At 38.0% G+C, this 14201-nt stretch overlaps 3 protein-coding genes across 7 annotated transcripts in view; 1 reads left to right on the top strand and 2 right to left on the bottom strand.

The window, feature by feature from the left end:
* LOC125662394 (uncharacterized) overlaps nucleotides 1–14201 on the bottom strand; it is a 1158266-nt gene that overhangs the window by 229957 nt on the left and 914108 nt on the right. The gene's annotated exons all lie outside the window — the stretch shown is intronic.
* LOC125661662 (uncharacterized) lies at nucleotides 1450–12897 on the bottom strand. Of its 3 annotated transcripts, XM_048893734.2 has the most exons (7): nucleotides 12762–12894; nucleotides 11320–11355; nucleotides 7295–7896; nucleotides 6671–6721; nucleotides 6051–6131; nucleotides 5725–5760; nucleotides 1450–4876 (listed from the first exon to the last, which is right to left on the bottom strand). In XM_048893734.2, exons 3-7 carry the CDS (start codon nucleotides 7887–7889, stop codon nucleotides 2046–2048), a joined length of 3594 nt encoding a protein of 1197 aa, XP_048749691.2. In that variant the 5' UTR covers nucleotides 7890–7896; nucleotides 11320–11355; nucleotides 12762–12894; the 3' UTR covers nucleotides 1450–2045. The 3 variants fall into 3 exon arrangements, with proteins under 3 accessions (XP_048749691.2, XP_048749690.2, XP_048749692.2); XM_048893733.2 differs by lacking the exon at nucleotides 11320–11355 and having other exon boundaries at nucleotides 12762–12897; XM_048893735.2 differs by lacking the exon at nucleotides 11320–11355 and having other exon boundaries at nucleotides 6671–6737.
* Nucleotides 12800–14201, top strand: part of LOC125661706 (alpha-1,3-mannosyl-glycoprotein 2-beta-N-acetylglucosaminyltransferase-like) — a 30757-nt gene continuing 29355 nt past the window's right edge. For 2 of the 3 annotated variants that reach the window (XM_048893832.2, XM_048893835.2), the window contains exon 1: nucleotides 12800–12927. The gene's annotated coding sequence lies outside the window, so the exon portion shown is untranslated. Of the gene's footprint in view, nucleotides 12928–13163; nucleotides 13193–14201 lie in introns of those variants that run through there. The other variant, XM_048893834.2, reaches the window with a different exon arrangement.

A 14201-nucleotide genomic window follows, 5' to 3' on the forward strand; every position in this document is an offset into this window, starting at 1 on the left:
CATCTTTAAATTACCTGCAACTTTCACTTCTAAACGCCGAATGCTTTGTGTAGGCAAGCAGTCGATACCTATATTACAATCAAGACATGAGCTGGATTCTATTTCATGACCTGCAGGTCAAACTTGCTAACCTCTGAACTCCGCGACTGATGTACGTACACAGGAAAATTTGTGCAAGCTTCATCCATGAAGATATCTGTATCAAGTTTCTTATACTCGAAAAGCATAGCTTTTCATTTTAAGGACATATGATATATAATGCACCCAAAGGAATAGTATTGAATAAAAGCATAAGATAAAGATATTAATCTTATTGTAATGAAACTTGCTATATTTAGCACATGTGAAATCATTGACCGACTTGGAACTACATAGATTTATAGATATCAATTTTATGTCATGGTCGACTGAAATAACTAGATGGGCGCCATACACTGTGCTTGGATCTTCTCGTATTACATTTTTGATCCCCCCCCCCCCTCATACTGAAACAAATTTAAATTAAACTGCTTGCATCATTATTTTCCTCGTTATTCTTTTAGTAGATTTGAAAAAGAATTTCAACCCAGGTACTGAGGTTCACGTTTTCAAGAAATTGATTAATGTTCATGTAATAAATAAACTGCTTGCACATCAATTTAATGAATTGTACTCTTATTCATATATATATAGGAGACAGTACCGTTGTATCATTAGTTCCGATTGACAAAACTTGGCGTTGTGTTTTATAAATATACCAAGTGCAACCCTACCTAATCCACTTGATGATGTTTTTAATTGGTTACGTAATAAGAATTAACACTGGACAATGTACAGGCGTGGAGTAGTCATGGTTAGCGAAGCGCCACTGGACTATGGTACACCCAATGTTGCCAAACACGTTTTATGCCATTTGTGGTTTTTAATTTCATGGGAGCTCTTCTGATTACTTTTTGTCCATCTGCATATACGTCTATAAACTTTTAACATTCTCGACTTCTCCAGAACCACAGGGCTAATTTCAGTCACAATTTATCATGGGAATAAAGATTGCAAAAAATCTTCTTTAAAATCACAACAGCAGAAACAATGCGACTCATGTGAGCGATGTAGCCCATGGGTCTCTTATTTATATCATTGCTCAATAACAAACATATCCGATATATTTATCTTCTATTTATAGGTCGCGTCGCGTATTTCTTGGCGGCAAATCAAGATGGAAAGCTAAGGGCATATATCAAAAAGAGTGTATCTATATTTGTTAAAAGATGTGTACAATTAACAATTTCCATTTATATCAACAGGGGATACTTACTCCTCCTAGGCACCTGATCCCACCTCTGGTGTGTCCAGGGGTCCGTGTTTGCCCAACTATCTATTTTGTATTGCTTATAGGAGTTATGATATTGATCACTGTTCGTTATCTTCACCATGCATATAGGTACAGAATAAAAGAGCTTAAATTACAGGTACAATTTAGTTTAATTACCAAACAACAGTTTCATCTTATAAAAGTATGTTACTATATTCATGAACCTGAAGGTGAATACATCTACACTGTACATCGGTTGTAAATTTAAATATATATATTGTCTCATTATTTACTTTACAGAAACTTCGATGAAGAAATTCCTTATGTTGTTAGTTAACCCCGTTTCGTTTTCATTTATTCATCACAGATTCTCGTAGTGGCGATTGAAAATGACACCTATTCAACAACAACACCCCATTGAACCCAAGATATATCAAACAATAAATTGTGTAGCCTCAGTTTAGATTAATCACAGGTTTGTTTTGAAACCCAATGACCCCAAAGAAAGTGTATATCTGCCGTGAAGAATAATCATAAAACAACCCCTCCCTGTCTATTTGCATACTCATGACATCGGTGTACAAATTCTTGCCACTTAGACGAACTATATGCACATTATGTATCTGTGCAATGCTTCGAATTCTTTCAGTTTTAAATTCGCCCCTCCTGGGCAAGGTAAAAAGGAAAGGGGTACAAATTTTCTTGTATCAAGTCCTTAAACTGCCGAATCTCTTGGCTTCGTTCCTCAGGTGGGTCAATTTTGCGCCGATTTCAGACTGTCGCTTATCTGTTTGAAGTCGTTAATGCTGCCGAATGTCACACTTAGATTTTTGATGGTTTTCAGTTTTATACTCGGTATATCGGTCTCCCCGTCACTCCAGCAAAAAGTCGGAGAATCCTGCAAATCCTCGACAATGCTTTTTTGTTCGTTTTTCTCAGATTTTTCATCTTGTTTAGATAAATCTTTCATGCTATTAAAAATCTCCATTACTTCACTATTAAGCTTGGACATTGTTTCCGCATCATTGCTTGTCTCCCATCTCTCTAAAATATTCGCCATACCAGCTGCAAAATCATCATTTTCATTGTGTCCACTGTCCTTTTGAAATATGGTGTACGCAACCCTTTTGCCACACAACTTTTCCCCGCTATCAAGCGTGTCCTGAAGAGACAGATCCGAGTCACGTGGGCGTACCCCTGCCTCCCACAATGCTTTTACAAGTTCCGGTCTACCCAGATACACGGCCACGTGTAATGTCGTGGGTAGTTCAGTATTTCCGCGGTGAAACACAATGTCTTTGTTAAGATCCAGGAAAAGATTTAGAATATCTTTATAATCGTGTATAGCTAGATAATGCACGATGTTGTTGCCAAAGTTATCGACGGGGTCAGCTACGTTCCGGTCAATGTGCTCACCGCTTTGCAATAAGAACGTGATCACCTTCGTAAAGTCGGCTAACTCCGGAAATGGAAGGAGTAACTGAAATTGAAATCCCGTATCAATACTACTTGAGGGATAGTATACCGCACCAGGCCCACATCGAAGACCTAAAATGGCTGTCTGCAACACTGAATAACCATCCCCCGTTCTCTCAGATAAATCCTGTCCTAAACGAACGAATTTCTCAAGCAAAGACAACCGCCCCGCGTAGGCCGCGAGGTGCGAGCACGACCAGAACTTCCACTTTGTTTTGGTCGGTGTGTGAAACTCGAGGATCAAATCAACCAGGTCCTCCCATCCATGAAGAACACAGCAGTGGAGCAGGGAAAGCCCGAGTGGACCCACCCCGTGGTCAGTTAGAAGGTAATGCAAACTGCTGAATTTTCGGAAGTATTTCATTATCGAAAGCAGGTAACATTTACCAGTGCCGTTGCTAAAATTCAAGAAGAGGAATTCCTTAAATTCCTCAACAGAGATTACGAAAATCGGTTTTTGTGGTACTTCCACCTGTTCTATGGGCACCTGTGGGATAGGAGCGGTGGGAGGAGTCTGTGTTTGTGACGTCGTTAATAGCATGCTCAGCATTTGTGTCATCTGTGTTTTGAAAAGCCCAATGACCCCACTTGGTTGTGTAGAAGTACCGGGTTCCTCAGACAAAGGTTCCGTTGTTTCCACGTTTCCATGGTTACTATCATGCGTCACTTGTACCCCCGGGTCAGTATGGGGGCCATACCGATCCAACAGTTCACACAGTAATATATCCTGTCTGTCGTTTTCTTTGTCAGAATAACGCAACATCTTCCAAATCTCGGATAGAATTTCAGACATTTTCTCGGACGCATCAGAACCCAACAAAACGGACACAAACTCCACATCATCGGATAGAGGATGACGCAGAATGTCCATTGCCACCATCATGACGCCTTCGCCAGCCTGCAGCAGATTATATGCCGGATCTTCATGCAGCAGTTTTTGCGCCAGGTCGCCATAATAACGTCTTGCGATCTTCAGAACAACTTCCCCGGGTTTTGGCTCATAGTTTTGAGTACGTATCAACTCGTCCAGTTGCCATTTCCTGCACTGTTTTATCACAATTTCAGGAGCAAGTTTCCCAAATGATATCAACACAGACTCCAGTACAGTTTCGTGTGAAAACTTATACACCTCCGTCTTAGTTGTCTCCGCCGATAGGTACACGCCAACTAAATCTTCAATGGCGTCCGAAATATCCGCGTCGTTGATGTCCTCAGAAATTCTTACCTTTTCAAAAACATCTTTGAACACGTCCTCCCGTAAATTTTTGGTATCGATATTCCCAAGCAGAAATACGTACGTTAGGACGCAGTATTTCATCTTTTCAGGGAGTAATTTTGATTTTCGCATACTCTCTATGGCAGAAAGTAATTTTTCATTAGGATGCTTGAAATAGGAAGTACCAAGTTGGAAAAACTCGCGCCTTGAAAAGAATTGACAGCAAGTCAGAGGAAATCCAAAATAGGGATTAGCAGACTTCATAACTCTTCTGTCGTGATCCGTTAGTGTATAAATGGCATCTTCGCCATTCTTTCTTGCAAATTCCGTGAAATTTTCCCCACAGAGATCTGAAGCCTTAAAGGTGTAGTGTTCCTCGAAAGCTCTCAACATGTATTCTTTTTCTTCCTCAGTAATCGTATATTTTGACGAAAAATCGATGCATTTTTCTTCTTGAAGAATTTCATGCACGCAAAATTTCCTGGCTTCTTCTAGGACATTTTGTCTCATGCCTAACATGGTGACCACATTCCCAGTTTTGGCACACGAAAATATCACATCTAACTGATTCTTCCATTTCTCAACAGCTCCAACGTCCAGATTGGTGTAGCCCAGAAAATCATCAATGTAGACAACGTATCGGTGTTTTGGGTTGATCGCCTTGTTCCATTCCTCTGGATACTTTACAAGGACGGGTATATACGGTGACTCTAACGAATCGCCGGACATTTCACACATGACTTGGTAGGCGGTGGTGGTCTTCCCAGTCCCTCCTTTCCCGGTCAGAATGGCGATGTGGTCATCTTTAAGCTTCTCTATCGTGACGTCCACTGCCGAGGTCTTTGTGTACACAGGTCGTGATTTGTGTGCCAAGAGAACTGCTTCTGTGTTCTCTGCAACAGAAAAACCCATCTAGACAACAACCCGCATTTACCAGTCAGAGAGTATCTCCTTTGTATGTTAATGTACTACCGTTCCAATAAGAGCATGTCACTTCGCTTCATCGAGCTTGCAAAGTTTTGGGCGAGGCTTCTAATAGATTTCATTGATTCTGGTTTTCCTTAAATTGTTCTCAGTGACCATTCACATTGAAAAAATGGCATAGCGTGGTCATCAAAACTCCCTTTTATTAAGCCATACTGCCAATCATTGAGTGAGTGAAATTTGCATGCTCTATCAAGCGATGTGACATGCCGTCATTGGAACGATAGTATATGTACCAATCTGATTGGTTACTGTGAGATTTCATATACCCAAATGAATTTTGACTTAATATACCCACTAAAAGCTATATGGTATACGGTTAGCAATACATGTTGCTCAGTAAAATACAAACAAATAGGTACATAAAAATTATCATCTGGCAGCGTGCATTAAATTGCTTTTATGAATATATATAGAAAAATTGATTTATTGCACACTTGAACCTTTTATACGTCAAACGCAAAACCTATTAGACTATACAATTATTTCGCGGATGTCTTATTTTAGCTGTTTTCGTAGTACTAACTTATCAATATTCTTCTCACCATCACGAACAGAAGAGTGAACTATAAGAAAGGCAACTCCTTATTCCCCAAAAATTTTATTTCAAACTATTAATCATGTTAAGAACTATATGTATGTGCAGTATTTGGTTAGATGTTAATCCTGTTGTCCAATATTATCCGCATCAATGAATTATAAATCCTATTGTACTTCCTTGCGTTCTTCTGACTAAGTGACGACAAAATATGCTTACCTAAAATGTTTATCCCCTCTTGAGTCAAGTGTTCCTCTGTTAAGGAAAGTAAAAAAAAAACATCTTATATTAATCATTATACATGTATATAATTATATGTAATTTGACTACTTGACCTTTCGAACGCATGTTTAGTTGTTGTATATGTACATGGCAGAACATGTGTACACTACTTAATAAATGCATGCACATAAATATTTATATATGATTACGCCGTCGCTACTGTGCGTAGATGAAGAAATGTCACAATTCGGATTTTATTTGCAAAATTATGACGTTTTATTCCGGCGAGAGGTTTATCTTGAGAGCTTCCGGTAACAACCTACTTGAACTTTGAACCTTCTTCTCTAATTCCCTGTGTTCCGACTCTATTCCGGTGATTCGTCTCTCCTGTTCATGTTGAGTGTCTGAAAACATGGCACAAAATATACATTTGACATGATTTTGCTATGAACATTTTCAGAGGCAGATTCAGAGCATTTTCAAACGGGGAGAGAGCGTTGCGACCTTCTGTACCTTTACCGCCCAAGAAATGGGAGGTAACTAACCCCCCCCCCCCCAATGACAAATAAGAGGCCCGTAAGCCACATCACTCAACAGTCACCTGGGCCCTGCTGTTGTTCAGCTATTATGATTTTCAAAAGATTTTTTTTCGGTAATCTTTATTCACAAGGAATATTTGATCCCATACTATTGCCTCAACCTAGCCCAAAAGGGTTCAGGTGAGCTAAAAATTATATTTTTGAAATCAACCTAAAGGAGGATGATACCTATTACCTTAAAGACAGCATTCATTGCTATTCCTTGGTTGTTACAAATTGTTGAAAGACAAGCACAAGTTTGGGTGTAGGTCCTTAAAATTAACCAAATATTGACCAAAAAACGAGGTCCATATTGCCACAAAGAAAGTGTCCAAGTGGAATATGGCGATTCCTTGTATTCTTACCTTTGAGCTCCTTTATAGATGTGACCTGTTCTTGCTGCCTATCCATAATGTCTGCAAAATTAAAATTCTGAAAATGCCATTCACTCCATATTAATTTTAAGTTCAATAGATATATATTTCCCTTTTCCTTATAAACACTGTCGCACATAGTTTCGAATTCACATTTCAGGGATGCGGGGTTTTGTTCTATGTAAAACAACGATCAGGGTGACAAAACGCGTGCCAATAACTGAACGACAGGTGCCAATTATCCCTGATCTATAATAGTTAACACATAAACAAATATAAAGACAAACTGTAAATTTTTAACTATTTTTCAGTGAAATACAGGTATCATAAAGGCTAAAGACTTTCCCAGCAATAATAAAAAAAAAGTCATATGACCACCTGTTTCTGCTGTTCTATTAAGTGTTCACACTATACGTAACATGTAGTTCTAAATGTGTAAATCATAGTCCGTGAGGACAGCTGATATGTTGATAAATTGGTACATACAGGGTGCGCAAACATTACCGTAACGGAAAAAATTGACTCCCCCCCCCCTTCCCACTTAAAAAAGAAAGATTGTGACTTTTCAATAGAAGTGCTATATCTGGTGTGATACTTGAACATTGAAATACATACCATCTAAGGATTTGGTCTGAGAATCAATAATGTCTAAATATTGCTTTTCTTGTTCAGGGTCCATGGTCCCAGTTTTCAGAAGCTTGGCAGCGTCTGTGTACGTGGTGCATCCTCCAGGAAGGCCGCTCTCAAGCTCGCCTATAATTACATTCAGCTCGTGCCAGAGGGTATGAAATTTAGGATCGGACAGGGAGACGCTGGCCGCGTGCCCACAATAGACGTTCCTGATCTCTCTGATGCGGTCGATGTTAGCAGAGGTGGATCGATCGGACGGATGTGGAGTTTTGGCCCATCCTTTTCTATGAGGGGGTATTTTGGATATATTTCTAAGCAGGACATATAACAGAGAAAGGTCGAAATCTGCGTATGTTCCCTGAAAGGATCCTATTTGAGGATAGAGAAAGTCTCTCTGAACTTTGTTTAGGATGGGACTTAGGAGCGATCTCTTGTTTTGTAGGACGAGCGGGAACTGGACTTCTGTAATTTGGTTTCTGAGAAGGTCCCTGAAGAGATCCGTACAGGGATCTACTAATAACCGGGACAGACGGGCAGCGTGGGTTGTCTCCTTCGTCGAAACGTATTTGGAGCTCGCCATTGTTAATCTGAAATGTTTGTATATAGACAGGTGTAGCAAAATATAATCAGTCAGGAATATCTCAGTAAAATATAATCAGTCAGGAATATCTCAGTAAAATATAATCAGTCAGGAATATCTCAGTAAAATATAATCTGTCGGGAATATCTCAGTAAAATATAATCAGTCAGGAATATCTCAGTAAAATATAATCAGTCAGGAATATCTTAGTAAAATATAATCAGTCAGGAATATTCCAGTAAAATATAATCAGTCAGGAATATCTCAGTAAAATATAATCAGTCAGGAATATCTCAGTAGTAATATAATCAGTCAGGAATATCTCCGTAAAATATAATCAGTCAGGAATATCTCAGTAAAATATAATCTGTCGGGAATATCTCAGTAAAATATAATCAGTCAGGAATATCTCAGTAAAATATAATCAGTCAGGAATATCTCAGTAGTAATATAATCAGTCAGAAATATCTCAGTAAAATATAATCAGTCAGGAATATCTCAGTAAAATATAATCAGTCAGGAATATCTCAGTAAAATATAATCAGTCAGGAATATCTCAGTAGTAATATAATCAGTCAGAAATATCTCAGTAAAATATAATCAGTCAGGAATATCTCAGTAGTAATATAATCAGTCAGGAATATCTCAGTAAAATATAATCAGTCAGGAATATCTCAGTAAAATATAATCAGTCAGGAATATCTTAGTAAATATAATCAGTCAGGAATATCTTAGTAAAATATAATCAGTCAGGAATATCTCAGTAGTAATATAATCTGTCGGGAATATCTCAGTAAAATATAATCAGTCAGGAATATCTCAGTAAAATATAATCAGTCAGGAATATCTCAGCAAAATATAATCAGTCAGGGATATCTCAGTAAAATAGAATCAGTCAGGAATATCTCGGTAAAATATAATCAGTCAGGAATATCTCAGTAAAATAGAATCAGTCAGGAATATCTCAGTAAAATAGAATCAGTTAGGAATATCTCAGTAAAATATAATCAGTCAGGAATGTCTCAATAAAATATTATCAGTCAGGAATATCTCAGTAAAATATAATCAGTCAGGAATATCTCGGTAAAATATAATCAGTCAGGAATATCTCAGTAAAATATAATCAGTCAGGAATATCTCGGTAAAATATAATCAGTCAGGAATATCTCAGTAAAATATAATCAGTCAGGAATATCTCAGGAAAATATAATCAGTCAGGAATATCTCAGTAAAATATAATCAGTCAGGAATATAATCAGTCAGGAATATCTCAGTAAAACATAATTAGTCAGGAATATTTCAGTAAAATATAATCAGTCAGGAATATCTCAGTAGTAATATAATCAGTCAGGAATATCTCAGCAAAATATAATCAGTCAGGAATATCTCAGTAGTAATATAATCAGTCAGGAATATCTCAGTAAAATAAAATCAGTCAGGAATATCTCAGTAAAATATAATCAGTCAGGAATATAATCAGTCAGGAATATCTTAGTAAAATATAATCAGTCAGGAATATCTCAGTAAAATATAATCAGTCAGGAATATAATCAGTCATGAATATAATCAGTCAGGAATATCCCTTGCAGCAAAATATAATCAGTCAGGAATATCTCAGTAGTAGTGTTGTTTTGATGTGAATTATTAAGTGACATCGAATATTCAAATATTGCTGATATCTATAATATTTTCTGTTACAGAGACTGGTTTAAGTCTGCCAGGGGGCGAATCCAGGAATTGCAGTTACGGGGGGGGGGGGGGGGGGGGGGGGAGGGGGGGGCACTTTATGAGGCAGGGGGTCTGAGGTTTTTCCTTCAGAGCTCCAAGTGGGTCCAGGGCAAAGCCCTGGTGGGGGCCCAAGGGCGAAGCCCCCGGAAGCTCCTGGGGTTTTGCCGATTTTATAGGGCTTGAAATATGTCTCCTATTTATTCATTTGTACTATTTTCTATCATTTTTAATAAGGTGAAATTAATAAAATGATGCAAATTTTAAGGGTTTTGGGGAAAAAAAGTTATCCCAATAAAGTAATTAAAAAAAAACAAAAAGATTTTGTTATTTATTTCTCCGGGAGTGGAAGAAATTATTGCTTCTTTTATCATCTAGTACATTTTGCTAAACAAGATACCACGATTTACCTTATAGAAAATTTTAGGGGGAGGGGGTGCCCTCTGCTGAGTATTGAACCCCAGACAGTGGTCCAGTGATCTACCGATTGAGCTACAGGGTTAACCCGGCAACTAACCAGAGCCACAATATAGTAGGAAGGCCATATATCTAACACTACTACATTTCATTCATGTTGTAAAAGGAAGTTAACCATTATAATTCCTTAGCCATTATAACTCCTTAGCTTGGTGGATTAAATGTTCTATATCTAATCAACTCTCTCTCCCTCTAGCTCTCGGGCTCTTTATCTCTCTCATCCATTGCCAAGTCCTATCACACAATGCCTGGGAGATTTTTATGCCCCCGAGATCGAAGATCCGGGGGGGGGGGGGGGGGGGGGGGGGGGAGGGGGGGATATTATTTTTGTCCTGTCTGTCATTCTGTAAGAACCTTTAATCTTGCTAATAACTTTCGAACAGTAAGAGCTAGAGCTTTGATATTTCACATGAGTATTCCTTATTACAAGACCTTTCCATGGATACCAAAATTGTTCACCTTGTGTCGTTGACCTACTTTTAAAAAAATGACATAGGTCATAACTTCTAAATGGCAAATATTAGAGCTTTCACATTGCACAGGAGCATTTCTTGTGTCAAGATATTTCTACTGGTACCAAGATATTTGTCCTTGTGACCTTGGCCATCTTTGGAATTGGCCGTTATCGGGAGCATTTGTGTTTCACAAACACATCTTGTTTTAAATTTCATTTATCAATTTGTTAATGGATTAACTAGTGCATGTTACAGCTGAATGAAAACGACTTGGTTTGCATGAAATGTTATGTTTATTAAAGAAACACTGGTCTGAATTGTTTGTACGGGGCATTACTGCAATAAATGGAAGGATTGTGTTAATTTGTTTTCTACTGAATGTGTCTCAGACTTGTATTGTTTTTATACCTTCATTATACAAACAACCTACAAACATAGCCATATACTGTCTGTGTATAAATATATTATTATATAATTAAATTACAATCATGTTTCCTGTAATTTGTTTTGTTTATATTAAGACATATAATAGATTGAAACAGCATACGATAGTCATCAACAAAGCATTAGTAAATGTAGATACTTTACAATATAACAATGCATGAGTTTGTTACATTCTTATATCTATTCAAGAACCGTTTTCTAACTTGTAGAGCATGAAGAACCGAAATGCTTTCTAATACATATGTTTGTAGTTTATTTCAGACAAACAGATAGATAGATCATGTAGATAGATAGACAGATATATATCTAGTCCGAAAGTATGATACAACCTGGGGAAAACATAAAGGCTTGGCAGAAATGTTGACCTAAAAGAGTATTGAAATAGTAGATATGAGAAAAGCATGAGGAACTGTTTTAAATATATTTAAAATAATCAATGTTTTTTATAATAAAAATATCATTTAACAAGTATTTAAAAAAAAACAGTTTTAATTTATTTTAAATTTTTGTTTTGAATTTTAAATTTTTATTCCCATGATGAGTCAATATCCCATTATACATGTTGTAGTGCGACATTACCGCGCAGTCAAGCATGCACTTCTATTTACGGAAGTAGACACACTCCCCATCTGAGAACACCACATACATGTACGTTAGAGGTATACAGCCCCCCCCCCCCATCTCTCGTGACATCAGTTCATTATAGCTATCTCAGCAATATTTGGGTTAATGGGAAAAGAGTATCAATTCATGTCAACCAACATTTGAAAGTTAATTTCAAGGGTTAAAAAAAAACAAAAACAGGCAAAAAAACAAAACAACCCACCTCAATTAGTGTGTGTGACTATATATCTATATATATTTTTACAACAAACAGAGCTGGCCTATCCCTAGTCAATATATGTATGCCTTCCTTTTTTAGGTCTGATTTTGAATTAATCTACAAGATGAAAACTACATGGTTTATTTATCTACTTCATAAACATTTTGATCAAACACTACATTTCAAGAATCAGAGATTTTTCAAGATTTGTCTTGAATGCATGGTAAAAAAAAATAACTAAGAGTAGACATTTGCAATATTTTCTTTATCATTGTTAAACTTTGAAAGTCAGCCACTGCCCGAATTTCTCACCAATGGGACAAGGTTATTGGAAGGGGGGGGGGACCTGCGCCTTGGGACAGGGTTATTGGAGAGGGGGTAAGGGTGCCTTGGGACAGGGCTATAGGAGAGGGGGTAAGGGCGCCTTGGGACAGGGTTATTGGAGAGGGGGTAAGGGCGCCTTGGGACAGGGTTATTGGAGAGGGGGTAAGGGCGCCTTGGTACAGAGTTATTGGAGAGCTAGGGGGGTATAAGGGTACAATTGAAAGGAAGGGTGCAGGAGGGAAAATAAAGGAGGGAAAGACATGTGGGGCGGATCGCCGGTGGACAGATAGCTCAGTTAGTTCTAGAGCACATGACTGGAGATTCGAGGGGGGGGGGGGGATCCGGTCTGGTCAGTTACATTCCCCTTCCTGTTAAACACGTATCAGACAGCTTCTGAGGCGAGGAAGAAGAGAGATAGAAGAGGGTGGGGGTGGGGGGTTGGCTGCATATACACCCCGGTCTGTCCCCGCCCCCATGGATCGAGGACTATTTAGATTCATAGACGCGTAATATAGCTTTTCCAACAGTTTTGAATTATCAATGAAAGTTTCAAGTATGTCCTATCGAAATCGCAATACAATGGATGATAAGATGATTGATATTTTGATACAACACTTTGTATACCTGCCCTTGGGATTCCTGTGATCCACCGATGATAATTCCAAAATACTATATCAACTCATTCCCCCCAAAAGCAGAGATAAACACAACTGTCATATCAGTACGTAGTTTTTCTGTTCTTGACTTCCGGCATTGTGAGGGACGTCACTCTGAACGTACCACTTTATAGGTAAGTATCTACTTAAAAATTCTTGCAGCAGGATATTTATTTTGACATAGATAGCAGGCCTAGGGCATTCAACCTTTTGGAGTTTACATTCATGGCGATGTTTTTAAAAATTGTTAGTTAATAGAGTACATTTGCATACATGTAACAGTATTATACAGATGACTGTGCTTCCCATCAATCACGGTTAAATTAGATCGAGCTAGTAAGTGTTGCATTAAAAAATAGTGTACATTGTGGATCCAGTAATGTAGGAGAAAGTCCAAAGGTGAGAGAGAGAGAGAGAGAGAGAGAGAGCGGAGCGCTCTGATAAAATGTGTAAACGTGAGGATTTCTAATCATTTGACCTGGTTGTGATGAGAGATCTCGAAGTTTACATAATTTGAGTCCCTGATAATTATTTTTTGTCCTTGTACAATTTACTTTTCCATAAATTATGACCCGCAGAATGTGAATGTTTTGTACCCGATATTAGATTAGTGGGGACGGGGTGTAGGGACATGCCCCGACTGACATTCTGTCTTAAAAGTTAAAACCATGTATTTTTTCACCATTGGGAATACACATTTAGATACACATTTATCAAATAATTGGTGTCCCATCTAACTGTGCCCTGGGATCCGCCCTGCAATGTACATGGGATCCGCCCTACAAGGCACAGGACAGTACATTGCTACACCTCGTGTTTTCTTGATGCACGTAGTATTATTGCACATGACACAACTCCAAATAGTCAGCCAGAGCCCCGGTTCAGCGGACCACCCTCTTACTAGACATGTTATCATGTAGGTTATGTTTTGGGCTATATTATTTTTGGTTTTTATTTTCATTATATTTCATTTTCATCATATATCATTTTATTTCAGTTAGTTTATTCATTTTTCATTACCGCATCCTAGCTAGCTAGGTATAAAATACAAGGAGCGCCTATAGTTAATCTCTTCCTGGTGAGGATATTACACACACTGTATCTGTCACGGTACAGTACTTGTCATAAGTATATATATTTTCCCAAAGAAAATGTACATTACGTATTTCATACGAAACCATGTATTTTCAAAATTTTCCCTTGGAGCCAATTGTTCCTCATCGTCGGAAACCCACGGTTGATTACGCTTCGTTCCTCTATCCATCACGAAGCGTAATCAACCGTGGGTTTCCGACGATGATTGTTCCTATATTTGGAGGAAATGAACACCATTTCGTTTAAATTGAAATATCAGATGTAATTGTTATAATTTAGAATTAAAAAAATGTTGCGATGAAGTATTGCAGAG

This window comes from Ostrea edulis, chromosome 8 (assembly GCF_947568905.1).
Source record: "Ostrea edulis chromosome 8, xbOstEdul1.1, whole genome shotgun sequence".
NCBI lineage: Eukaryota > Metazoa > Mollusca > Bivalvia > Ostreida > Ostreidae > Ostrea > Ostrea edulis.